This window comes from Neophocaena asiaeorientalis, unplaced genomic scaffold (genome assembly GCF_003031525.2).
Source record: "Neophocaena asiaeorientalis asiaeorientalis breed wild unplaced genomic scaffold, Neophocaena_asiaeorientalis_V1.1 scaffold849, whole genome shotgun sequence".
NCBI lineage: Eukaryota > Metazoa > Chordata > Mammalia > Artiodactyla > Phocoenidae > Neophocaena > Neophocaena asiaeorientalis.
Genome location: NW_020172777.1, coordinates 196798 through 224457, shown reverse-complemented (window position 1 = coordinate 224457; position 27660 = coordinate 196798). Strand labels below are relative to the sequence as shown.

General features: G+C 37.2%; 1 protein-coding gene across 3 annotated transcripts in view; it reads left to right on the top strand.

Annotated features, from left to right (window-relative positions):
- Positions 1–27660, top strand: part of PHKB (phosphorylase kinase regulatory subunit beta) — a 204219-nt gene that overhangs the window by 165184 nt on the left and 11375 nt on the right. For 2 of the 3 annotated variants that reach the window (XM_024740957.1, XM_024740958.1), the window contains 7 exons: positions 3941–4002; positions 4087–4249; positions 5359–5440; positions 7279–7336; positions 9499–9589; positions 12405–12607; positions 24832–24966. In XM_024740957.1, the coding sequence (XP_024596725.1) occupies positions 3941–4002; positions 4087–4249; positions 5359–5440; positions 7279–7336; positions 9499–9589; positions 12405–12607; positions 24832–24966 (794 nt within the window). Of the gene's footprint in view, positions 1–3940; positions 4003–4086; positions 4250–5358; positions 5441–7278; positions 7337–8475; positions 8567–9498; positions 9590–12404; positions 12608–24831; positions 24967–27660 lie in introns of all 3 variants that reach the window. The other variant, XM_024740959.1, reaches the window with a different exon arrangement.

Genomic DNA, 27660 nt, shown 5'->3' with positions numbered 1-27660 from the left:
TTTGAATTATGGTTTTCTCAGGGTATATGCCCAGTAGTGGGATTGCTGGGTCATACGGTAGTTCTGTTTTTAGTTTTTTAAGGAACCTCCATACTGTTCGCTATAGTGGCTGTATCAATTTACATTCCCACCAACAGTGCAAGAGGGTTCCCTTTTCTCCACACCTTCTCCAGCATTTATTGTTTGTAGATTTTTTGGTGATGGCCATTCTGACTGGTGTGAGATGATATCTCATTGTGGTTTTGTTTTGCATTTCTCTAATGATTAATGATGTTGAGCATTCTTTCATGTGTTTGTTGGCAATCTGTATATCTTCTTTGAAGAAATGTCTATTTAGGTCTTCTGCCCATTTTTGGATTGGGTTGTTTGTTTTTTTCGTATTGAGCTGCATGAGCTGCTTGTAAATTTAGGAGACTAATCCTTTGTCAGTTGCTTCATTTGCAAATATTTTCTCCCATTCTGAGGGTTGTCTTTTCGTCTTGTTTATGGTTTCCTTTGCTGTGCAAAAGCTTTTAAGTTTCATTAGGTCCCATTTGTTTATTTTTGTTTTTATTTCCATTTCTCTAGGAGGTGGGTCAAAAAGGATCTTGCTGTGATTTATGTCATAGAGTGTTCTGCCTATGTTTTCCTCTAAGAGTTTGGTAGTGTCTGGCCTTACATTTAGGTCTTTATTCCATTTTGAGCTTATTTTTGTGTATGGTGTTAGGGAGTGTTCTAATCTCATACTTTTACATGTACCTGTCCAGTTTTCCCAGCACCATTTATTGAAGAGGCTGTCCTTTCTCCACTGTACATCCCTGCCTCCTTTATCAAAGATAAGGGGACCATTTGGGCATTGGTTTATCTCTGGGCTTTCTATCCTGTTCCATTGATCTATATTTCTGTTTTTGTGCCAGTACCATACTGTCTTGATTACTGTAGCTTTGTAGTATAGTCTGAAGTCAGGCAACCTGATTCCTCCAGCTCCGTTTTTCTTTCCCAAGTTTACTTTGGCTATTTGGGGCCTTTTGTGTTTCCATACAAATTGTGAAATTTTTTTTCTAGTTCTGTGAAAAATGCCATTGGTAGTTTGATAGGGATTGCATTGAATCTGTAGATGGCTTTGAGTAGTCTAGTCATTTTCACAGTGTTGATTCTTCCAATCCAAGAACATGGTATATCTCTCCATCTCTTTGTATCATCTTTAATTTCTTTCATCAGTGTCTTATAATTTTCTGCATACAGGTCTTTTGCCTCCTTAAGTAGGCTTATTCCTAGATAAGTTATTCTTTTTGTTGCAGTGGTAAATGGGAGTGTTTTCTTGATTTCAGTTTCAGAGTTTTCATCATTAATGTAGAGGAATGCCAGATATTTCTGTGCATTAGTTTTGTATCCTGATACGTTACCAGATTTATTGATTAGCTCTAGTAGTTTTCTGGTAGCGTCTTTAGGATTCTGTATGTATAGTATCATGTCATCTGCAAATAGTGACAGCTTTACTTCTTCTTTTCTGATTTGGATTCCTTTTATTTCTTTTTCTTCTCTGATTGCTGTGGCTAAAACTTTAAAAACTATGTTGAATAATAGTGGTGAGGGTTGTAACCTTGTCTTGTTCCTGATCTTAGAGGAAATGGTTTCAGTTTTTCACCATTGAGGATGACGTTGGCTGTGGGTTTGTCATATATGACCTTTGTTATGTTGAGGAAAGTTCTCTCTGTGCCTACTTTCTGGAGGGTTTTTGTCATAAGTGGGTGTTGAATTTTGTCAGAAGCTTTCTCTGCATCTATTGAGATGATCATATGGTTTTTTTCCTTCAATTTTTAATAAGGTGTATCACATTGATTGATTTCCATATATTGAATAATCCTTGCATTCCTGGGATAAACACCACTTGATCACGGTGTATGATCCTTTTAATGTGCTTTGGGGTTCTGTTTGCTAGTATTTTGTTGAGGATTTTTGCGTCTATATTCATCAGTGATGTTGGCCTGTAGTTTTCTTTCTTTGTGACATCTTTGTCTGGTTTTGGTATCAGGGTGATGGTGGCCTCATTGAATGAGTTTGGGAGTGTTCCTCCCTCTGCTATATTTTGGAAGAGTTTGGGAAGGAAAGGTGTTAGCTCTTCTCTAAATGTTTGATAGAATTTGCCTATGAAGCCATCTGGTCCTGGGCTTTTGTTTGTTGGAAGATTTTTTTTTTTTTTTTTTTTTTTTTTTAGGGGTACGCTGGCCTCTCACCGTTGCGGCGTCTCCTGTTGTGGAGCACAGGCTCCGGACTCTCAGGCCCAGCGGCCATGGCTCACGGGCCCAGCCGTTCCGTGGCATGTGGGATCCTCCCAGACTGGGGCATGAACCCGTGTCTGCTGCATCAGCAGGCGGACTCTCAGCCACTGTGCCACCATGGAAGCCCTGTTGGAAGATTTTTAATCACTGTTTCAATTTCAGTGCTTATGATTGGTCTGTTCATATTTTCTACATACTTAGGTTTTTATTTGTTTATTATCTACTTAATTTTGTTCATGCTATGTCCTCAATACCTAGCATAGTACTTGGCATGTATCAGTGTCCAGTAAATATTTGTCTAACAGACTAGTTAACTAGAGAGCAGAATGTGTAGGTGTAATCCTGCATCCTAGGAAATATCACTCTATAGACTTCCATTGTGCTTGGCACTGCTCTCTGCCCAGGCACAGACTGCTCTCAGACCCTGACTGTGGCTGGGCCACATAAAAACGTGCAGGTCAGTTGCATGTTTGGCCTTTCTCACTCAAACTCTGCAAGGAGGCTTTAGTATGATTGCTGGTAACATGTCCATCATGCCATTTGTAGTGGCTATTTGTTGATGAGCTACTTTATGTGTTTTCACTAGAAGAGAAGGCAGCACAACTCTGGGTGGTTAGCCAACAAGAGCAACATTCCCTATATCCTGTTGCTTCACATTTGAAATGAACAGTGAGAAAATAGAGAAAATAATATATTAAGACTGAAAAATTAACTTATTTTTAAATAATAATTTATAGCTTATTTTCTGGGCAGTACATTTCTCACTTTTATTTGATAGTTCATCAGATAATTAGAAGTGACACATAGTGCTAAGAATCGTTGTGGGTTATCATTCATTTATACATTCACCATGAACCACTGACAGACAACAACTGTGTTCAAGTTTGGCCTCATTTAGTTTGTTCAAGCTATAATCAGGAACTAATGGAATATAAAATGACCAAATATTGGTTTCCAGAATGTAGATAATCAACACCTTCATGATCCTGAAAAATTGAGAGTTGGCAGCATCTCATCATTGGATAGCCCTGAAATATATTACTGTAGCAAAATCCAAAGCGTAATTATCTTTTCTGAAGACAACGTTGGTATTTCATGTTTTTTTATTTCAAAATTTTATTTTCTAACATTTTAATAAATACTGAAATTTAATTGAGCTTAAAAATCAATAAGAGGATGGAAAGAAAAAACACTTCATCTCATGTTGATTCTGCTATTTATTATGACTCATGAGCTTGTAGCTTGATGTGTATGTTCTATTTCAGGGGGATTTGTTGTATGTGAAAATCTGTCTGATTGTAGAATGTTCATTTAAGAAGTTACTTAAAAAGCATGGGGGTTGTTTTTGGTTTTTTTTTTTTGCGGTACGCAGGCCTCTCACTGTTGTGGCCTCTCCTGCTGTGGAGTACAGGCTCCAGACACGCAGGCTCAGCGGCCATGGCCCAGGGGCCCAGCTGCTCCGCGGCATGTGGGATCTTCCCAGACCGGGGCACGAACCCATGTCCGCTGCATCGGCAGGTGGACTCTCAACCACTGCGCCACCAGGGAAGCCCAACGTCATGTATATTTTTTAAGTAAACTTTTAAAAAAGTATTATGTATTTACAGAAAAGTATGTACATAGATCATAAGGTTGTGGCTTGATGAATTTAAGAGCTGTGACTCTTAATCACGTTTCAGACACTAATATCTGGAGCTGTGGTAGAACAACTTGACTTCTTACGAATCAGTGACACAGAAGAGTAAGTTCTTTTAGGTTATTATTGTGTTTCTTGAGATTACATTAGGAATGCAGGGAATCTGAAACTTTTTCTTTTAAATTCTAGGCTTCCAGAATTTAAGAGTTTTGAGGAACTAGAAGTTCCCAAACATTCAAAAGTCAAACGACAAAGCAGTACCTCCAATGCTCCTGAAGAAGAACAGCAGCCAGATGTCACCATTACTGAATGGAAAAACAAACCCACCCATGAAATTCTTCAAAAACTGAATGTGAGGAAGATGCAATTCCCACATGGCCCTGAGTGAGGTTGGCAGAGCAGGAACTCCCAGGGGCAAATGATATTCTTGTCCTCCCAGAGAAGGTTGTAGTTAAACTGGAGGTAGATGCCTGTCTGTACCTGAGGCAGTAATGAGAGGTAGTTCTCATGGTCTGATATTAGTGTGGATGTCTTAAAGATGCTTAAGGAGTGTGTTGTCTTGAGTAACCCATTAAAGAAGTATAGTTTCCTTTGGGATCTCCAGATTTCTCTTTCAGTGCCCTTTGTCTCCTTTTCCCAACCCAGGTCTTCTCTCCTGTCTCAGTTTTTAGGTCTAATGCTTGCTTTGAGTCTCTCCAGTTACCGAGGAAAGCAATCCTATAACTACATCCATATGAATATTATGTTAGCAACCTAGTTTTATACCTTCCTTAAGGTTATTTTCATTTTAAAGGAGGAGGGGTGGGGGTATAAGGTATAGTACGTATCAAAGGAAATGAAATTCTAATGGTAGAGCTATAAACACAGTGACATTTTATTAGACCATACAAATTTGAGCATGTAGGCTCAATATGTAACCTGTCAGATACCAGTTCTTGTGATTGATCGATATTATCTATGGATCGACATAAGCATGAATATGATATAGTAGGCATAAAACATAATGCATATAATAAGTGGTCTACATACATCCCCTCCTTTCATCCTTCTCTCCACATTGGGTTGACAGCAACATGGTCTCCCATTTATGAACAAGTAAAGTCAAAAAGGGAGTGATTAAATGACTTGGCCGAATCTCTCAAAGAGTGGCAGAATCAGTGTTAATGCTTGTAGACAACATATTTTCTATTCATTACTTATCTTGTTTCCTGGAAAATTTGATTATTAAATCCTACTACCCCAGGAAGCTAGCTTGCCTACCCACTGTTTCCAGGATAGCTGAAATAAATAGTTGTATAATGTCATCTTACGTTCGGTAGTATAGCAGTGACATTTTATCTTTTCTCAATTGCATAGCAGAATATTTCCTCTTTGTATCGTGTGGTTTCATGATTAGTTACCCCCTGTGGTAATTTTTGTACCCATTTCATTACAGTTACTCATAGTGATTTATATTTTCAGGACTGTAGTTGTCTGGCTAGCCAAGCCATCCTGCTGGGTGTACTGCTGAAAAGAGAAGGGCCCAACTTCATCACAAAGGAAGGTAAGAGTACATGTCTAAGAGAACATTTTTAAATAAAAAGACCTCTCTATTTTTGAACTTATATCAAATATGCATAATGAATATCCACTAAAATGTTACAAATTATTTTCTCCTCTATTAAACCTTTTTTAAAAAAAAACTTTTAAAAGGAAAATTCGTACCCCCTTCTCTGATTGTCTGAATGGTGTTGGAACCTGGATTCTGCCTGTGACTGTTAACCTCTGATAACTCCATAGTTGTTTATCGACAGTTTCTATTTCCAGTTTTATTTTCTGTATGTTTTCAAGAATAATATTCAATCATTATAGCTATAAAAATTAGCTCCTTCATGGTCTGCAGCAGCCATTTGAAATGGAACATGGCATTTAGTAGAATTGCACTCTCAAGACTGTTTACAAAAATAAATCATTCTAATCGTGTTCATGTCCACTCTGCATTAAGGATGAAACCCAATTATCCCTGAAATCTACACTTGTATGTTGAGTCACTACTCTAAGGAATCTTTGAATTCTACATCATGGTCTACTTCCAGCATTTTATAATACAGAATAATGTAGGATACATTTCAAGTATTTAATGTCTAGCTACTCAAAGTTTTTAGCTCATCTGAAAGTTCTCTGTCCAGAAATGCATATTGTTTAGTTAGATTTAGAAATTGAGTCAATATTCTAAACAGCAATGTAATTAATAAAACTTATAGTTCTGGTAGTGAACTAAACATAATTGTTTATTCAAATAAGGTCTACTTAGTTTTTGCATTATTGTAGCTAAGAGATAACTGGCTTGAGTATTATACAGTGAATTGAATAGTCTTAATTTTTTAACTTAATATTAAGGCAGAAGAACTTTAAGCAAATTTCAAACAGAATCCTTCATGTTTCTAATTAATCTTGAAACTCAAAGTGTAAACAGGATCCTAGTTATATTGAGGACATCAAAATTTATACTTTAAAACAATAGGATAATTAAAAAGCAGACATTTCATTAGGAACCTAGAATTCAGAATGGTTATTTTAGTAGTGCTTTAAAATGAAACAAAATTTATATAAAATAGTTTATAATGAAAATGTTGAGAGAATTATTTTTTAAACCATTTTTATAAACTTGGGAATAATATTCATCTGTTACTTAGATATTTAAAAGACTTTAAATGTTTTAAATCTGTGAAACCTTATATATTGAAAATCATAAGCATCTATAGAATCTGAATATAATTTTATCCAATTTGTTATAAAAATAAGTTCAGGGTAAAATGATAAAGATCTTGTCCTTTACCCTTGTTTACCCTTTTTTGTGCTCTGTCCTGTCACGTGGTTAATTTACTGACAAACCAGTCATGAGGCCAGACCACATGTAAATTGCTCCCAAAGAATGAAACCCAGTGGTATTTTTTGAGCACTGGTATATGATCATGCATATAACAGAATCACCATAAAGTTTTTTTGAACAAATAAATGAAGAATTATGTATAGTCAGTCTATAGTATTTGTTCCATTTGCTATATTCTGTTTTTTATTTTCTATAGTAAATTAAAATAACTTATTTTTATTTATGAAAAACATAGATTGTGTATTAAGAAAACAATGAATTTCAAGAAATACAGTACTTATTCCAAATCATATACTCAAACTAAGTAGTAACAAGGGTTGGAGACATTCACACTATATATTTGGGTTACATATTTAAATATGTCAGGTAGTTCAGAACATTAATGGATGGATGTATTAACTCTAATGGAACAAAATGAAAATTCAAGAGTGTTTTTTTTTAAGGGGAATAAATGTTATGCATTTAATTAAAAGCATTTTTCAACAAAGACTCTATTATCTGATGTCTAGGTACTGTTTCTGATCACATTGAGAGAGTCTATAGAAGAGCTGGCAGCAAAAAATGTTGGTTCGTATTAGCGTCCTTGTCATTATGTTTTATTTTTATGTTTTCATATTCAGTATCCTAAAGATAATGGACCAGTCTTAAAGGTGGTTTTTCATCCTAATTTTTACTTTTAAACTCCAAGGTTACAGCACTGTGACTCACAGCCTACTTTCTAAGGATCTGCCTACATTGCATTTTATCATGGCTCTCCCAAGTTGTTAAAAACATGTCTGGGAGTAAAGACACCCTTAGGAATAGAACCTGGAGAGGATGCACTGGAATGATGTTCCAATGACTCTTTCCTACCCTGCACCTCCTCTGTCCCAGAAAGATGCTTAGGTTCTAATTTGTATTTGGGAAACTTGTTCTGTTATAGAAGGTCATGAAGAGACCAGTGTTTCATTTAATCACAAGCAAAAAATAATATACTTAGGAAATAGTTCTCTCATGACTTAAGTTGAATGAATCCCAGTGATTGTAGTTGCTTCATAACAAGTAACTGATACGTTCTGCAGAGGTAGTCTCTTCCCAGAGACTGAAGAAAAATTAGGTAAGTTGAGATAAGGTTGTTTAATTTCACAATGGGGTGGGTATGTCTAAATGCATGCCATCTTCATTTTTGAAGCAATTGTAACAGTTTTACTAGCAAAATCTAACATTTTGAAATTAAGAGTATATAAATATATATATTTTTTAATAACCCATTATTATCTAATTTTGAAAAAAAAGTTTCAAGCAGTGTCATAAGAAACTCCCTTAACCTTAATGAACCTGTTTTCTAATCTCTAAAATAAGGGGATTAGACAAAACAGTCTCTTAGCAGTATTTCAACTCTATGATTTATAATAAATATAACATTCCAACCCAGAAGAAATTATGTAATAGTCCTGTGGTTAAGTCTCAGATTTTCACTGTAAATTCTCAGCACAGTAAGGCGTGCAAACCAATAGATGTTGCTTTTTAGTCAGTAAATTTCAAATGTGGTCTATAATCTTATCTTCGGTTAAGCAAACCTGTATTTGCTTTATGTTTAATACTTATATGTTAGATCAATCATTAGCAAACATTTAGAGTCCTGACTGTTATGTTTAAAAGAACAAACTCCTGGAAGTTTTATTTACTGTATTTTCCCTTTTATGGCTTTCCACTGACATACCCAGGTTGGCGGTACGCTACGGGGCTGCATTTACCCAGAAATTTCCTTCCTCTATAGCCCCACACATTACTACTTTTCTGGTACATGGGAAACAGGTAACATGCACAGAATGTGGAAACTCACGCTGCTTGAAATGTGTGGGCTTATTTGCGTTCTGAGGGTTAAATATGTCTTTTGGTCTTACAATGTGTGGGTGAAAGCTTCTCTAAAAGTACGAAGTGTTTGTTTCACTAACTTTATCTGATATGACTTAATTTTCTACTAGTTCATCTATGTTGAGATTAAGCAATGTAAGTGTTTTTTATAGGTCAGCTCCCATAGATATCCTGAAATACAAGAAAACAGTTTTAAACCTACATTTTTATTTTATTTTCTCCATCTAAAAGTCCCACATGAATTTTTACTTTTGAGGGGGCAAAAATGTCTTATGTATTGCAGGTGCTGTGCTTAAAAATCTGTTCTCCTTACAGTCTAAGACTTTTTCAGAAATGTAAAAATAGCAGTGTGAATTCCTTCCTCCAACATTCTGGCAAGAAAAAAAATACTGGTATTTCATTGTATCACTTCCTAAAATTGAGTACTAAGTGAGTCCCCTGATCCAGGGATTTGGTTATGTAGGCACCGAAAGAAACTTGATTTAAAGCGGGTTATAGGAATAGAGGGCATGTACCAGTGACAGTCTTAATAATGAATTTTTTAATGCAAAATCAGAATAATCAATTCTTCCTCCTATGCCACTCCCTGCCAAAGGGATAGTTAGGCTCCCTTTTCTTTCTTTTTAAATTGTTAATGGCACAAATAATGCTGGTGGCAGAGGTGAGGATGAGGTTATCCCTCCCTAATTCTGGTTGGTCCTACAGTCTGGGAGATTTCAGCTGTTAGGTCCAGTGTCTTGGGGTCAGTGTTTCCTCCATATTATTACATGAGGACCTAATTGTGTATATTTTTAAGTCTCCCCATTCAGGGGCCCCACTCATTCATCATTTATATTTGTCAACCTCTGGCCTGCTCTCTTCTTCACCCCCAGGTCGGTGGTACGCCATACAGCAAGTCTTTTAAGTAAACTAGTGGACAGCCTGGCCCCATCCATTACTAACGTTTTAGTGCAGGGCAAACAGGTAAGTATCTGATTTTCAGACTCTTCATCACAGTCACAAAGGTTTCTGGGCAGGACCCTGGCTTTTAAATCTGGCAAGCCTCAGTGTCATAGGTCTCTCACAATCACGGCTCAGGCATTTCTACAAAAGCCTCCTTCCCCAAGCAAAATCTAGTCTTAAAGATGCACAGATACTAAGTATTTGTGCTGCACCTCAGAGCTTTAATTTTCAACTTCTGTGTTAACTTGAGATCAGTGAAGATACTGACAAAGAAAATGGTATGATACCTACTAAAGCACTCCAGACAGGCTTAGGATAAGTAGAACAAAGACAGGGAGCAGTGAAGGGCGCATTTTCCCTTCTCCTCCACTGAAGATTCTTCTCCCCCTTAGAAATTCATTGACTCCCCAGACCCTTAACCCTCTGGACCACCTCTCCTTCCAGCTCCTCCCCTCCCACCAAGGCCAGCTCTTGTCATCTTCTCCTCACAGAGCCATCTCCAGTTAGCAGTCCCTTTCTCTGGGTTCTCACAGTAGGCCTGTGACACTCCTCACAACCTGCCCTGGATCCCAGTTCATTTAAATGTGTGTCTCTCACCCCAGGGTAGGCCGTGAACCCCCAGAGGTCATGGTCCATGTCTTGTCCAGCACCTGTCCCAGTGTGCCCAACATGGCCTTGGAGAGGCACTTGGTGAATGTGGGTTGAATTGAGCCTGTGCATGTGGCTATGTGGAGTGGAATATGGCTGCTCATTTTTTGTTTTATTTTCTATAAGCTCTAATTACCTGGCTGAATAATCATTTGATTGGAATGAAAACCTGCTTGCTTTCTATCTCTTCTTTGGGAGTATGTGTGCTTTGTCATGTCTTCCTGATAGTTAACCTAGGGATATAATAATACAAAAAACTTTAACCTTCTTTGATGGAATCAACCCATTGTTCATATCTCAGGGCTCTTAACTCATTAAAACTGAAATGATTTCATCTTGACATCTAGCTTTTGAAAAGTTGAAAGAATATTTTATTCTGTAATATTTAATAACAATGAAAAAATTATTGTACTAATAAAAAAAACTCCTGAGAAAAATTTAAATCACTTTTCACATATGTTATTTTCTCCAAATTATTAAGAGGTAGAATTTTCATCCTCATTTGTCAGCTAAAAAGACCAAGACACAGGTAGTAACTTATGGGGTTCTTTTCCTCACTGCAATCCTCAAATCCAGCCACAGAGTCCTGTATTGCTGCCTTGGACTGAGCCACCCCTTAAAGAAAGTAAACAGGCTTTGGGAAGCTATTTTTCCTTGGATTTTAGGCCCCTGTAGTATATCTGAGAATATAGTTAATTCTACGATGTATGAGAAGGTTTTGGTGATCTCTGAGGTCACTGGCACCTGGCAGTTGGAGAGGAGGGGTAGGTTAGGGTTGGTCATGTCCATTCTATATACTATCTAGAGGGGGATTACAGCCTGTGATTCTGAGATTCTGTTCACAGAGCAGAGTCCTGGAGGCCTTGGAGCCTGTCCTGAGGCTGTGGCTGGACCATTGCCCACCAGACCAGCACATCTCCCAGGGAAATAGTCACTTACAGAGCTGGGTACCTGGGAGGCTGACAGCTCTGCTTCAGGTGTATGAAGTCCATTCTTTCACTGCATCTTACACTTTTACAAAAAAGAAATGAGAATGGAGCATTCCAAGTTTGTAATTGCTTATTTATGAAATTCCACCCTGAGAACTGAAGTAATATTGTTTCTACAGAGCACTTTCAGATCACCTCAAGCTCCCTGGAATGAAATAGTGCTTTAGTCATCATTGCTTCCAGAGGCAATGATGTGCCTTCTGTTTGCTTTCTTCTGTACAAGATGACATTTTAATAAAAGTAATCGCACTTGGACTAACTGGTTGGTACCAGTTGTGTTACAATAAACTAGCAGTTTGCAGTTTTCACTCCATCACAAAGTTGGGGCAGAAGACGCCTGTTCTGCTTTCTCCCCTCATCTCAGAAAACACAGGGCCCTTTGATGTCCTCTTCTTTTTCCTGCATCTTATAATCGTGCACTGTACAAGGAAGAGAGTGGGAGAGGGGTAATGAGGAGGAAGGAGGGGCTTCAGACTTTTCTGGGAGGCAGAATGCTAAGGCGAGAGGAGAAAGGGGGAGCAGAGTATTTATTTCTCTTGCCCAGGCTCAACAGCACTCTTGGCTTTGAATTTTCATTGCCATTTCCCTCTGTGCTTTCTCATTTCGCAGGCTTGTGGGCAGTCTTGTTTATTCCCCTCCACAGGCCAGAGATACATCAACAAGTATTTCAGCACTCACTGGGTGCCTAGAACTACGCCAGGAAAAGTGGGGCTACACTACAACTCTATGTCCTTACACCTGCCTTTGAAAAGATTACAGTGTTGTTAAAGAGTAAACACTTCCACATGAGAAACTGTAAAAGAGGTGAAGGATATACTCTCAAACATAGACTGTGCACTAAAGTAAAACTAGTCAATGTATTCTGGTTTCTCTGGGGGGTTTCTAGTACTAAAGTCATTCAGAATAATTTTATCTCATTAGTTATTTATATTCCTTCCCTGATTTTATCCATTCACCTCCACTCTCCTAACCAGGACCCTCACCTGCCCTTGTATTTCAGACCAGACTGAACCATCATGAACTCCAGTGGGAGTCATGCTTTGAAAGCCATTTTAATAAATAGCAGGAACAGTTATTCTACCTAATTCCCTAGCTTGCATAGAGTAATTTCATCCTGCCAGTCATCCTGAGCCTTGAATTTTTTTCTTTGATCTGTTAGTAGCTAGGAAATTTTTACAATAAAATTCTGCCACCTATAGGTAACTCTGGGTGCCTTTGGACATGAAGAAGAGGTTATCTCTAATCCTTTGTCTCCAAGAGTGATTAAGAACATCATCTATTACAAGTGTAATACCCATGATGAGAGGGAGGCGGTCATTCAGCAAGAACTGGTCATCCATATTGGCTGGATCATCTCCAATAACCCGGAGTTATTCCGTGGCATGCTGAAAATACGAATTGGGTGAGTAAAGTACTTTGCATTTGCATAAAGAGAATTGTTCAAGTGGTCCTCGGCCTCTCTGAGTGAAGTGCTGCCCCAGATCTGGTGGGTATTTAGGAAAGTGCATCTTGCCCTAAGTCATAGAGACAACATCTGGTGGTATGAAGAAATAAATACTAGTGGCCTGAAAAAAACCCTCCTGTTAAACATATTTAACTCCCAACATGAGATGTAGGGGAATAACTCTGTTCTCTGATAAAATCAAACTCCAGGGGTTTAAACAGGTGTATCATGTTAAACAATAAAACAAACAAACAAAAACCCCATTATGCACAATACTTGTAAAAAATCCTCTAAATAAGTGGATAAGACTTAAGAGAAGAGTGGGGGGTTTTTAGTAAAATTAGGTGTCAGGAGGACACACTCAAATAAAAACTTGGTCCTTTTAAGAATATTCTTCTGTATCCATTTTCTATCAAAATGTAAATTTTAGTCATTAAAATTGTAAATGTTCTGTTTGGAGAAGTTGAAAGTAAGGCTCTGGTGATCTTGAATCTTCTTAGTCAAGCACTGTGTGAGGCAGTGCAGTAAGCACGTGACCAGGCTCTGGCATCCAGCGGAACTGAGTGCAAGTGCAGACCGCCACTCATCATCTCAGTGGCCTGAGGTCAGTGGCTGAACCTCCCTCCTGTTTTCATACCAGCCTCATTGTTTTGTGTGAGATGAAACAAAATAATATGTTTAAAAGGCCTGCCACAACCGAGTAAAGTACAAATGCGTCTTTTCATTTTTTCAAACATATTTTTGATTGTATTGAATGCAGGTATCATGTGAATATGTTCTAATTGTAAAAAAGTCAACAAAAAACAATACTTGAGCATATAGAGTAACCTAATATGTGGCCAATTTGGGGGATGATCAAGTGTTTGAAAAGACTATGTAGCCTGTCAGGCGCAAATACCTGTGACTGTGTGAGTGTGAATAAGTGTTTAGCTTGCTAGTTGTATAATTAGATCATCAATATCTTTACTATTTCTGTCCTACTTGACTTTCGATTGCTGATAAATTGTAAAATGTTCTCCTGATTATGAATTTGTCAATTTCTCCTTGCATTTTTATCCATTTTGCTTTATATATTTTAAAGCTTTGTTTTTGTCCATGTTGCCATGTTTTAACAATGAATCTTTCCTTGTGTCATTTATTTTGTAATTGAATTATTTTTAAAAAATTATTTTTAATTTCAAACACCTACAAAAATATAGAAAATAGTATAATAAAGCCCATACTATTACTCAGCTTCAACAATATCATCATATGGCCAATCTTATTTCACTCATACCCCTCCACTGCCTATCTCACCCACACTCCCGTCTGGATTTAAAGCAAATCCATCATATCATGTAATCTGTAAATACTTCAGTGTGTATCTCTAAGACATAAGGACTTTTTAAAATCATAACCATGGTCCCATTACAATGCATGAAATATAACAAATGAATTATTTGTGTCTAATATTACTGCCATGCCTGCTTTCTGTTTTTGTTTTTATTAGCTTGGTATACTGTCTTCCATTCCTTTACCTTCAATGTTCTTTTTTCATTTTGTATAGATATGTCTTTTATATTTAACATTCATGCCATATTTACTTTTAATCCAGTCTGATTATCATTTAATAGAAATATATGTGATATTTGTGCCATTTCATTTATATTTTGACTTATTTCTACCATTATATTTTGTTTTTTAGTTACCATGCTTTCTTGTTGTTTCTTTTTTTTTTTTTTCTTCTATTGCTGGATTGATTTCATTTTCCCTTTCATTTCTTCGTATTAATTTTGCATGTGAGTATGAAGCACTTTATGTAAAATGATTACCCATTTTTTCCTTCAAAAAATTACATTAAAAACTAGTTGCTTATTGGAAGTATCCGAATGCCTCTCGTTTCAACAATTCTCATTCTAGGAATTTAGACATACTTTAACAGCAGTCTTCATTTCATGCTTGTTTGAAATAGTGGGCCATACAATAAAATGCTGTGCAGCCATTACAAGTAACAAGACAGAGTCAATATACTGACATTTATAAATGTCCAAGATAAATTAAGTGAAAAAAAAGTTGCAAATATATTGTTCTATTTTTTATAAAAGAACAATAATACTGTGTATATATATATATATATATGTGTGTGTATAATGTATATGTGGAAAAATATACATAAAATCGGTGTCAATTATTTTCTCTGGGAGATTTCTACTTTGTAAGTTATGTTTTTCAGTTTTACTTAAATTTTTTTAGTTGAGGTTATTAGTTTTTAAACTGTTTACCTGATTTTAGTTAGAGTATATTTCAGGTGCGCTTCCCATTCTTTATCTCCTCTTTCTTTTGATTGAGAAATGAACTCACTCTGCATAGAACTTGACCTTCATTTTTATCCCTTAAAATAATTCCTTTCAAATATTAGGATGTATTCCAAATCAATTATAAGAACTTTGAATCATATCCTGATTTTTCGGTCTCTGTTAGCTCTAAAATTTTCAGCTCTAATTCTTGACTATATATGAGGATGGAGAAATGGGTCTTTCATGTGAGTTGTCTCTAAATGAAAAGAGGTGTGATTCTTTGTATCCATACAGGTATTAAAAGTACTCTGTTGTCACAGATTCAGGCATTTCTCTGAGGCTGACTAAGAAGTATAGGTTATAACTCTTCCAAATCATATTATTTGTAGTAAATGTTCTATTCAGGGGACTCTTTAAGTGATAGTCATCCTTACTGTGACTTAAGCAAAGGCTTAAAGTAAAAGTTAACTGTTCCCCAGGATTTTACAATGCTGTGTTTTTCAGCCTCTAAGTAGATTTTCCTTTACTGCTTATTCAGCATTTTAGGTTAATTTATGTTCTCTCAAAAATCCAATGTAATTTTCTTCCTTGAATCCATCTGACCTGAAGCTTCTTTCTCTGCGTGGGAATGAAGTATATTTAGTTTATTCTAAAAATAGTTTTCTTCCTGTTTTTGTATCTGCTATTCTATATGTTCAGTGCCTTCTGTGAGAAATAAAATACTCTTTTTCTCAAACTGTCACCCGAAATAAAAATGTCAGGACAGAGCATCTGACTTAGTATCTAATGATAGAAAAAATCTCATGATAGAAAAAAGCCTCCTAATGGAGAAATTTGCCGGGAAACTTTATTCACTGTCCTGAAACTCATCCCGGAATTAATCGAGGCATTATATTCCCATTGTGGGTATTAACATTGTCCCTGCCCAACTTATTATATGTATTTCCCCCATATGCTGGACTCACAGGGTCAGCTCTAAACACTGGGACATTGTCAGTTGGGAAGGAGTCTGATTTTTTTTAATTTATTTATATTTTTAAAATTTACTTTTGGCTGTGTTGGGTCTTTGTTGCTGTGCGCGGGCTTTCTCTACTTGTGGCGAGTGGGGGCTACTCTTCATTGCAGTGCACGGGCTCTAGGTGCATGGGCTTCCGTAGCTTGGCTTGTGGGCTCTAGAGTGCAGGCTCAGTATTTGTGGCACATGGGCTTAGTTGCTCCGCGACATGTGGGATCTTCCCAGACCAGGGATCAAACCCGTGTCCCCTGCATTGGCAGGCAGATTCTTAACCACTGTGCCACTAGGGAAGTCCCGGAGTCTTTTGTTTTTTTTTTTTGTTTGTTTTTTTTTAAATAAGAAGTAATTTATTTAAGAAATTTACGTCTGCTAAGGATAGAAACCAGATCTTCTCTTCCTATCTGTATTGTGGTCTAGCCCACAAGAGATGTTCAATAAAATTTGACAGATTGTTTAATATATAGGTTATAAGTAGATTCAGGTAGTTTGCCTTGAGCTAGTGATGGGGAATTTAGGAAAAATAAAAGCATGGCTCTCTACTCAGAGAAATAAAAGACTCTTTTAATTTTGATAAATGCACTTGGTTTGTACAATCATGTCCTTCAGGAAATGACAAAGTTAAATAGGGCCTTGTTTATATGAAAATTTAATCATACATATAGGGAATAGAAGGATGTAGCACTTTCTCCACTTATTAATGGAATGGTGCAGTTAATCATATCAGAGCATGGTACAAATTACCTTATAATGGTACTTCTCTAATCAGCATTCCCTGTAAGGATCTAAGGGGATACATATGTGAGTAACATGTTGTTATTGCACTCAGAAGTTTACTCTGGTGAACGGTTTCATCCTCCTCCATCTCCATAACCACATGTTATTTATTGCACACCTATTACATGCTAGACAATATGCTAAAAATACTTCATATATATTATCTGATTTAATCCATACAACTTTGAGGTAGTCACTAGGACCCCCATTTTAAAGTAAACAACTTGAGATTCAGAGAGCTTAGATAACTTAAATCAGTAAGTGAAAGAACTAGGATTTATACCCAGGACTGCCTGACTCCAAAGTTCTTGTTCTTCAATCTTAAATACTTTGTGCATGTTTTCACTTATGTATAGTGTTGCTCTCTTTTAAGGGAAACAGGCCTTACTGTTTGTTTCTAAAACCTTGTGACCTTTATGGTACCTTCTACATGATTTCAACCTATGACCCATTTTACATTCAAGTATTCATGTAGCAGCTATGATGTGCATTGTCTCCTGATGGTTTTTGTCTCTAGTTTGTCAGTCCTCCAATCTAGGATCAGTACTATTTAGCATTGTACAGTACAAGACACACCAAGGAGGCTGAACAGTTACAAATTAACAAACATAAAAAATAAGATTTTGCCCCCTTTATTCATCATGAGACCAAGAAAATAGGGATGATTTGGAACTAATTCTAGGTTAGCCCCTTGTACAGTGCAAGAGATATATTAAGATACTATGAAAATTCAATGAAGTTAAGTAACTTGCACTTGGTCACAATACTAAGAACCATGATTTGAACCTAGGGTGAATGACTCCAGAGTTCATGCTTCCCCATCCCTCTTCCAGCTCTCACGTATATAAAATAGGGAGGCTGTCGCTGCTTTGGCTTCTTCATTGGTTTGTGGCGGTTCTGGGTAAGGAATGTGAAGGTGTTTTGCAAAGGATAAAACTTAAACAGTATCACTGTGACATTTGGTAATTTGAGGTCCTCTATCTTGTGGCATTTGGAGAGCAAGTACCTCTGGGGATTTCTTTCTGCAGACTACAAATCCCAAGGAGGAGGATCCCGTGCCCCACCCACCCCCTCCAACAAACACACACATACTCACCCTTGTCTTCCAGTCCTAGGTTTGCAAAGACCCTCTTCTCCCACAAGAGATGTTCACCCTCGAGGTATCCCTTTCCACCATAGTTGATTCTCCTTCAAGGCCCAGTGGAATGATCCCAAGCATTTCATAAAGAAACCTTAACTCAAAATCCCTTTTGGATTCTCTGCTGCCATCTAACATGGTCTTACCCCACCATCATCTGGTGGGACCTCATGAAGCACATGGCAGACTCTGAAAAATTGTCCTGTGGGGACTTCCGTGGTGGCACAGTGGTTAAGAATCCACCTGCCAATGCAGGGGACATGGGTTTGAGCCCTGGTCCGGGAGGATCCCACATGCCGCGGAGCAACTGAGCCCATGTGCCACAACTACTGAGCCTGCGCTCTAGAGCCTGCAAGCCACAACTACTGAAGCCCGCATGCCTAGAGCCCGTGCTCCACAAGAGAAGCCACCGCAATGAGAAGCCTGCGCACCACAACGAAGCGTAGCGCCCACTCACTGCTACTAGAGAAAGCCCACGTGCAGCAACAAAGACCCAACACAGCCAAATAAATTAATTAATTAAATAAAAATTAAAAAAAAAAATTCTCCTGTGCCTGCCCACGGTGCTCCTTCACCATATTAACAGAAAGGTTTTGGAACCCTGTCTCTACTCAAGGGTTATCTAACAACCTCAGAGAACTGCAGTTATCCTGTCTGTGAGGCTTGTGGTAGTGCCCTTCTGAAAAGAAAAAAGATAATTTTGTATCTTTTTAATATATTTTTATTGGAACTTATTTTAAATAAATTTTACTCAGACCTCAGCTCCTTAAATGAACAGCTTCCTTGCATTTACTGCTAGCAGCAAACACATACTCTATTTATATGTTTCTTTACAAAATTTACCTTTAATTAGTCCCTGGAAGGTTTTGCTTAAAACCTTGCTTAAGAGTAAATTATTCATTTATAGAGTCCTTGAGTGTCAAATTTCTTATAAATTGTTGAATTTCTTGCTCTTCTAAGTCACCCGTTTGTGTTTGTAGCATGATTTTAAAAGAAAGAAGGGAGGGATTTATAGAAAACATTTTTTTATTTCCTTATAGGTTAATTAAAGCATTTCAGACTCATTCATATCTGACTTTTTACTGTTGTTTCTATCTTTTAAATGTTGATTATGAGTAAAGAGATTGATAGTTTAGCCAGCTTTTAACACCATATTCCTCCTGAAATGCTAACATTCATTAGGCTGAATGGACATAAAAAATAAGAACATTTGTCTGAGTCATAGTACATCTTACACATAATTCTCCTGCACTATGTATGCTTTTATCTCTCTGTTTTTGTTTTTGTTTTTTTTTTGCGGTACGTGGGCCTCTCACTGTTGTGGCCTCTCCTGTTGCGGAGCACAGGCTCCGGACGCGCAGGCTCAGCGGCCATGGCTCACGGGCCCAGCCGCCCTGCGGCATGTGGGATCCTCCCGGACCGGGGCACGAACCCGCGTCCCCTGCATCGGCAGGCGGACTCCCAACCACTGCGCCACCAGGGAAGCCCTATCTCTCTGTTTTAACCTCTCTCTCTGAGGTTTTTGGATTTTTAAATTTTATTTATTTACATCACCCACTGCCTCAATCGCTTTAAACCAATACCACCATGTTTCTTTTCTCTTTTTCCCAAGGTTAATCCTGCCAATGCAATTTCTTCAGCATTACTGCTATCAGGCACTCCAGTGAACAAAATTAACCTGCTCACAGGAATGGTATTCTAGTGTGATAATGATTTGATTTGCTGTCTCATTATTGATTTGTGCTCCAGCTTTCATGTTGAAATAGATCAAGTTCCTGACAGGCCCATTACTGTAAAGACCTCCAATCAACTGCTTTCTGCTCTAGGTCTATTATTCAGGAGACAACCCCTGAGCATATATGTTATCAAGTCTTTTTCATCCCTGCTTTTCATACTGCCAAGACATCCTCTGTAAGCCATTATGATCCATGCATGTCTTGTCTTCTAATGCCCACAGCTGCATCTGTGGATCACACATCCAGTGCTTAAGAGAAGTCCTTTGGTGTCATAGGTACCAGACCATAACATTGCTTGTGCAGTAAAGGAAAAAGGAGATAATTGCAGCTCTGAGTTCATTAGCATGGTTTGATACTCATTCATAGTACTTTGCTTTTGCCATTTGATACGAGGTAAAGAAGTGAGATGATGGAGTTCTACCTCTATTCTGTTATGATTAGAACAGAGGTAGAGTGGGTGAGTGATTGCTCTCCAGTTACCAAACAGGAAGCTCACTTTGCCTCATCAAATTGTCACCCTCTTGGTATTAATAGGAATCAAGCAGAACAGTCCCTTCTTGCAACTTTTCATCTCCTGTCATATAGCTTAGTAAAATGTTTGCACAGTTATTTGTTCACTTGTTTAACAGTAAACTTGGCAAATACTTCTTAGTGTCTTGAAATAACCTCAAAATGATTATTTTAAAAATTGTTTCTTGCTGTGGATCAGTGCTATTCTTTATAACATTTTTTCAGAAAATGTCAGCTGTTCTGATTTACCAGTGATGTCAGATTTCCATGTACCTTATTTTATATTTCACTCCTTAATTGGGGCAGGTTGGAAAGGAAAATGCCAATACATACACAACATGCTAACCAACCTCACATTAAGAGAGTTTTTAGAAGGATAAACTTATTCCCAGGACTGTATAGGAATACTAGGCCACCTCTTCACATATTTCCAGCATTGTGGAGGAATTCATTGTCAAGTCAGACCATGCTACATTTGAAGGTTGATCTAGTCAGAAGTGTGCATCTGCCTCTCTCTCATTTGCTTATTGTCAGATAGAGCATGTCCCTGGTTCTTTAGGCAGACTGAATTTATAAGGATCTGGTCCAAGAATAACCTTCATTCTTTTGACCTTCCACAGTTGCTTGCTTGCTTGCTTTCCCCATTTTCGTTAAGTGCTTTTACATTGGAATTGTCAAATCATGTTTGGTGACTTTGTCAGCAGGAATGAGGGTAAGAAGCCAGATTTTCCCATGCAAAGGAATTAATGCTCTTTTGTATTAGTAGTTCTAAAAATGGATTAAAATGTCTTTGATTTTCTAAACTGTGTGACTCACTTGGTTATTTACTTTCTTTAAGTGTCTGTTCATATATAAGGTTATTTGGCTGTTTCTGTTTTAGTCTTTTGAAGAATTCCAAGCTAAACAGATTAACTTGGCCAGTATTTTTGAATGAATAATGTATTTTTAACAATCTGGCAAATAAGTTAGATTCATTTGTGCTCAAATGAACCTTCTGGGACTTCCTTGGTGGCTCTGTGGTTAAGAATCTGCCTGCCAGTGCAGGGGCCACAAGTTTGATCCCTGGTCCGGGAAGATCCCACATGCCGTGAAGCAACTAAGCCCATGTGCCACAACTGCTGAGCCTGTGCTCTAGCCCACCAGCCACAACTACTGAGCCCACGTGCCACAACTACTGAAGCCTGTGCGCCTAGAGCCCATGCTCTGCAACAAAGAGTAGCCCTCGCTTGCCTCAACTAGAGAAAGCCCACATGCAGCAACGAAGACCCAACACAGCCATAAATAAATTTATTTTTTTTAAAAAGTCATCTTCTTTCTTTGGTGGCTGCTGAGTACAATGTTTTCTATAATTTGCTCACAGAACTGCTGAGATTTTATAAATAGAAGCCTGAGGGGAAATTTTTAGATCTCCAACTATCTTTGTTTATGGTACTGAAGGTTTTAAAAGGTAAATGTGATAGATAATGTTTAGTTTTAATAACTCAAGTTTTGGGAGGACCTTAAAAAGTAAGTGTTTTAAAAAATTTAGTTACTTATTTTAGAAGAGGACACCTCCTGAAGTGAAATCAATGAGGCACTTCTTCCAACCTGAGTTTGAGAAGTCAAATAAAAGGAGTTTGCTAACATAATTTGAACATAACAATTGAACATAAAAATTGAACTCTATAATTTCAAAAGCACTTTAACAGTTTTAACATAACATTGTCTTACTTATTCCTCAAAATAATTTCATAAAATGAGCTGAACAAGTAATAGTAATACAGTATTCCCATTTGAAAAATAACTTGGAAATGGAGTTCAGTTGGTAAGTGACAGAATTGGTATCCAGGTCTGTCTTCATTGTTTTTTCTTTTCGTTATGAAAATATTTAAATGTGTAATAACAGAATAGTTTGGTAAATTCCTATATACCCATTATTTAAATGGGTATAAGCAATTGTTAGTAATTTATATTTACCATATTTGCTTTACTTTGTTTTGGCTGTAAATTATAAAGGAAATTTACAGCCAAATGACATTTTGACGTTTACCCCTCAATATTTTAGTAAGTATATATCTAAAGTAAGAAAAAGGACATTTTCTTAATAAACACAGTACCATTATCACACCCAACAAAGTTAGCAATAATTCCTTAATATTACCTGGTACACTGTTTTTATTCATATTTCTCTAGTTGTCCCCAAAATGACTTTGTTTTAAAAATACCAGGGTCCCAAAGAAGGCCCACACATGGCATTAGTTGCTATATCTCTTAAGTCACTTTTAATCTAGAACAGTACCCCTTTACCCCATTTTTCTTTTCATGACATTAAGTTGTTTGGGGACACCAAAAGGCTGGTCTTTAGATTTTCAATTTGATGTTCCTTCTATTATACTAAGCTGCCTCAAATGTAAATTTTAAATGTTAAATAAAGAAATAAAATAATAAATAGAAAACAATTTTGTCCAACCTATAAAATTAAAAATAGAATTTTTATACTTTAAAGAGAATCCATGGAGCAGTTTATTGTAACTGAAATGTTGCTATAACAGCTAATTAGGTTTGACATAAATGCACTACCATGTGTAAAATAGATATCTAGTGGGAACCTGCTGTATAGTACAGGGAGCTCAGCTCAGTGCTCTGTGACAACCTAGATGGGTGGGATGGGGTGGGGGAGGGAGGCCGAAGAGGAAGGAGATATAGGTATACATATAGCTGATTCACGTATCATTGTACAGGAGAAATGAACACAACATTGTAAAGCAATTATACTCCAATAAAATAAATTTTTAAAAGAACTAATTTCATAAGCAACTTTAACATCAAAACATCCAGAGTAACTAGTAACTATATCCTTGTGACTTTTATGCTTGTATAACATTTTGATTAAATTTAGTTCATAATAATGAAGATGAACAAGTAAATAAATTCTAGTCTTTGGCAATAATACAGGTTTAGTCCAGTTTTGCTTTTCAGCTGATTAGAGAAGTGCAAATTGTACATCTTAACTCCGTTACGTATTCTGTTTTGTTGCACATACCAGAAAATTCACGAACATGTTGTTTGTAGATACCTTGTCATCTTTAGTGTTCTTACCAAAGAGCAAGTATTAAATATTTGTCATGTACTATCAGTAGTAATAGTAATGTTATATATTTTTAAAATTATTATGTTCTATCCTTGTGTATCTCTCATGCCTTTATAATCTATCTCAGTGTCATGCAACATAGTCTGCATTTGACTGGCAGACTAGTTAAATTCCTAACTTCCAGAAATGACAACAACAAAGAATAGTGAAGAGGATAGGAAAAAGAGCTGAGAGTTGCCTTATCAGAGGGATTGGAGCAGTCACAGGAGACACACTGCCTTGTGGCTTATGGCCTGGCCCAGTGGGCAGGGTGATATGCTTGGTTGATATTACTTCCTGCTCAACTGGAAACGATTACCATTTTTCTTACCATTTTTTCCATTGAGAGAGAGTAAAGTCATTCCATGAGGATGCATCACTGTTGTTTTGCAAACCAACCTTGGCAGAAAGAAGGACTTGAATCTTTTGATTATTTCCACCTAACATTTTCATCTCTGTACCTGCAATAACCTGTAGGCAGTCTTTCAAAGAAGTGTATAAGAGAAAGATATTGAAATATTTGGGCACAGTAACTTCGCCACTTTAAATCTTTGTTGCTGTAACTAGATGTTTCTACCTGTGGGCTGGCCTCACAGTACCCCCTTTGGGAGACAAAGCCTGGGTGAATGAAGACATGTTCTTTGGAGTTCTCTGTCTGTTTGTTATTCAGTGTTCACCAAAGGATTTAAGGATAAAGCACAGGAATCTGCTGTGTAAAACTAATTCCCTAGCTTTTCCTAATGGTCTGTAGAGTTCTGGTTCCCTAAAGCATAGTATTATTTCCTGAGTTTTCTTTGGTTTGCATAACTAGTTTATCCGAGTTCTTTCCTCAGAATACAGTAAGTGAAATGAGATGAAACTGTAAAAATACTTACTAAAAGCTTCTCAAGTTAAATAATAAAATTATTTACACATAAAATAATGAAATATTTTAGGCATTTCTAGGCACATAACTACCAGGCACACAAATAGTGCTCAATAAATGCTTTCCTAAATAATCACATTAAAGCTCTTCCTGTAATACAAATGTGTTTTATGAACAGCATTTAAATATCTATTAAAGAACAGATTCTTCTGAAATCTACTGATTAAAGTATGTTCTCTGATATACTAGTATAATTAAGTTATAACTAACTGTGTGCCTGTATTTCAAAGGCAGGTATTTCTCCTCTGTCCCTTCCAATTAATGACTACAAAATAAATGAAGTAGGTAAAAAATACTTATCCTTCCTGGGAAAGAAATGTGTATATAATAGCATATCTCAGCCCATTTCTTAAAATGATTTATTTTTATCCTATTTGTTTTTTTCATATATCTAGCATTAAGAAAATAGTAGTGTGGCAGCCACTACTCATCAGTCTCATTTGATAAGAACCTAAGTACCTGTCTATTTTCATGTTTTATTACCTATCCACATATGCACAAGCAGGGCTCATTTTTAAGAGGCTGATCATGTCACATAATCTTGATGGAAGTAATTATATCAGCAGTTCAGGAAATTCAAATGGCCTTTTCTTCATTCCTCTTTGGATGGGTCAGTGCTGTTAAGGGCATTGCCAAAAGAAGCACAAGGTGATTTTATTTCAAGAGTTATTGATTCATGCTTTCCCTGTTTTGTTTCAGGTGGATTATCCATGCTATGAAGTATGAACTACAGATCCGTGGTGGAAACAAGCCAGCCAGAGACTTATATCAGTTGTCACCTACTGAAGTGAAACAGCTTCTGTTGGATATTCTGCAGCCTCAACGGAATGGAAGGTAATGAGGATCCTTTATCAAAGACCAGTAGATGGGCAGCATACCTAGAGATACTAATTAAAATTGTCTTCAGGGCTTCCCTCGTGGCGCAGTGGTTGGGAGTCCGCCTGCCGATGCAGGGGACACGGGTTTGTGCCCCGGTCCGGGAAGATCCCACATGCCGGGGAGCGGCTGGGCCCGTGAGCCATGGCCACTGAACCTGCGCATCTGGAGCCTGTGCTCCGCAACGGGAGAGGCCACAACAGTGAGAAGCCCACGTACCGCAAAAAAAAACAAAAAACAAAAAATTGTCTTCAGTTGTGATTTTGTGTTGATTTGAATTTTATACTTTTTTCAGGTATAGATTGTAAACGTTTCTTAATCTTTATTATTCTATGCAGAATGTAACACTTCATTCCACTTTGGTCAATTCCTCCCAACATTTTGGCATAAAAGTTTGGATTTGGTAATGTTACTTAAATATCTTGCCTGTAACTCTGTCTCTCTAAGTAGACTGTAAACTTATTCAGGTAAAACTTGTCTTAGACTTAACTTGTGCTAATCTTAGAATAAAAGCAAAACAAATACTTTGGATTGCATTGAATTGAAGAGTTATTTTTATTACAGAAAGTGCTTTAATAAAATTATTTAAGCAAGCATTTATTGAGCACTATCTGTGTGCCTGGTACTTTCCAAGGTATAGTTATATGCCTAGAAATACCTAGAGAAGAAGTCTTTTGCAAAAGTATATTTGAACAAATGGAAGAGCATCCTAGTTCTTAGACAGGAAAATTCAACATTTTAAAGATGTCTGTGTACAAGTTTAATGAAATTCCAATAAAATTCCAACAAACTGTTTTATGGAGTTAGACCAGTTAATACTAAACTTCCTATGGAAAAACAAACATGCAAGAATAACCAGAAAAACATAAAACAAAGACTTGCCCTAAGAGAGACAGTAAAAATATTTAAAAGTCTTTATAATTAAAATAATGTGATGCTGGTACATGAACAGAAAAATAGAACAGTTGAACAGAATAAAAAGTCCAGAAATAGACCCCCCAAGAACATATGGAAATTTCATGTATGATAATTTCATGTATGACATCTCAAAATCATTGGGTCAAGGATGGACTTTTTAAATAAATAGTGATGGGACAACTGGATAGCCATTTGGAAAAGATAAAATAAAATTCATACTTTATACTGTACTTGAGAATAAACTCCAAACAGATTAATGATCTAAACGTTAAAAAAATAAAAAGAAACCATACTAGTGCTAAAAGAAGACATGGATTGGGACTTCCCTGGTGGCACAGTGGTTAAGAATCCATCTCCCAATGAAGGAGACACAGGTTCAAGCCCTGGTCCGGGAAGATCCCTCATGCCACAGAGCAACTAAGCCCGTGTGCCACAACTACTGAGCCTGCACTCTAGAGCCTGCAAGCCACAACTACTGAGCATGTGTGCTGCAACTACTGAAGCCCACATGCCTAGAGCCTGTGCTCCACAACAAGAGAAGCCACTGCAATGAGAAGCCCTCACACCACAACAGAGAGTAGCCCCAGCTCACTGCAACTAGAGAAAGCCCATGCATAGCAACAAAGACCCAACGCAGCCAAAAAAAATAAAATGGAATAAATATAAAAAAATAAATTCAAAAAAAAAGAAGACATGGGTAAATTCCTTTGTAACCTTGGTATGGGAAAGACTTTCTAACTATGAGTCAAACCCAGGGGCAATAAAAGATTATTAAGACTATATAAAAATTAGAAGCAACATTTTGCATGGTGAAAAAATAGACAATGCTAAAAGACAACTGAGAAGCTGGAACAGAACATTTGTTACAAAGAGCTAATATCCAAGAATCTTAGAAACTGAAGGACAAAGAACCAAAAACCTAAGAGAAAAATGGGGGAAAATATGATTGATCAATTCATTTAAAAAATTTAAAAATGGACCTTAAATATTTGGAAAGATGTTCAAACTAACTCATAATTAGAGAAATGTAAATTAAAACACATTGAGATACCATTTCTCATCTATCAGACTAGCAAAGTTAAACAGTATGGCAAACATTTGCTGAGGCTGTGGAGAAACAGACACTCCCATATATATCTGGTGACTACAACTCTTCTATATGGGAATTGGACAACATCTAAAAAAAAGTCTACATTTGCACTTACCCTTTGACCCAGCAGTCTTACTTTTAGGGACCCACCCTGCAGGTTGCCTCCAACAGCATGAATAGGTATTATATATATGCACAAGGTTGTTCATTGCATCATTGTTCATAATTGCAAATTTTGGAATGCCTATGACCTTAGTCCCCATGCATGAGGGATTATTTGAATAAACTGTGGTATGTCCACACAGTGGAGTACTATGAAGTTGTGAAAAAAGAATGAGTGTGGTCTCTATGAACTGATATAGAATAATTTCTAGGCTATATCGTTACATAAAAACAGCAAAGTAAAAGGCAAAAGATTTACACACTCTGAAAAGAAACCAGAGGACTTCCCTGGTGGCGCAGTGGTTGAGAATCTGCCTTCCAGTGTGGGGAAACGTGGGTTCGATCCCTGGTCAGGGAACTGGATCCCGCATGCATGCTGTGGCTGGGAGTTTGCATGCCATGACTAAGGAGCCCGTGAACTGCAGCTAGAGAGCCCGCCAGCCGCAACTAAGGAGCACATGTGCCACAACTAAGGAACATAC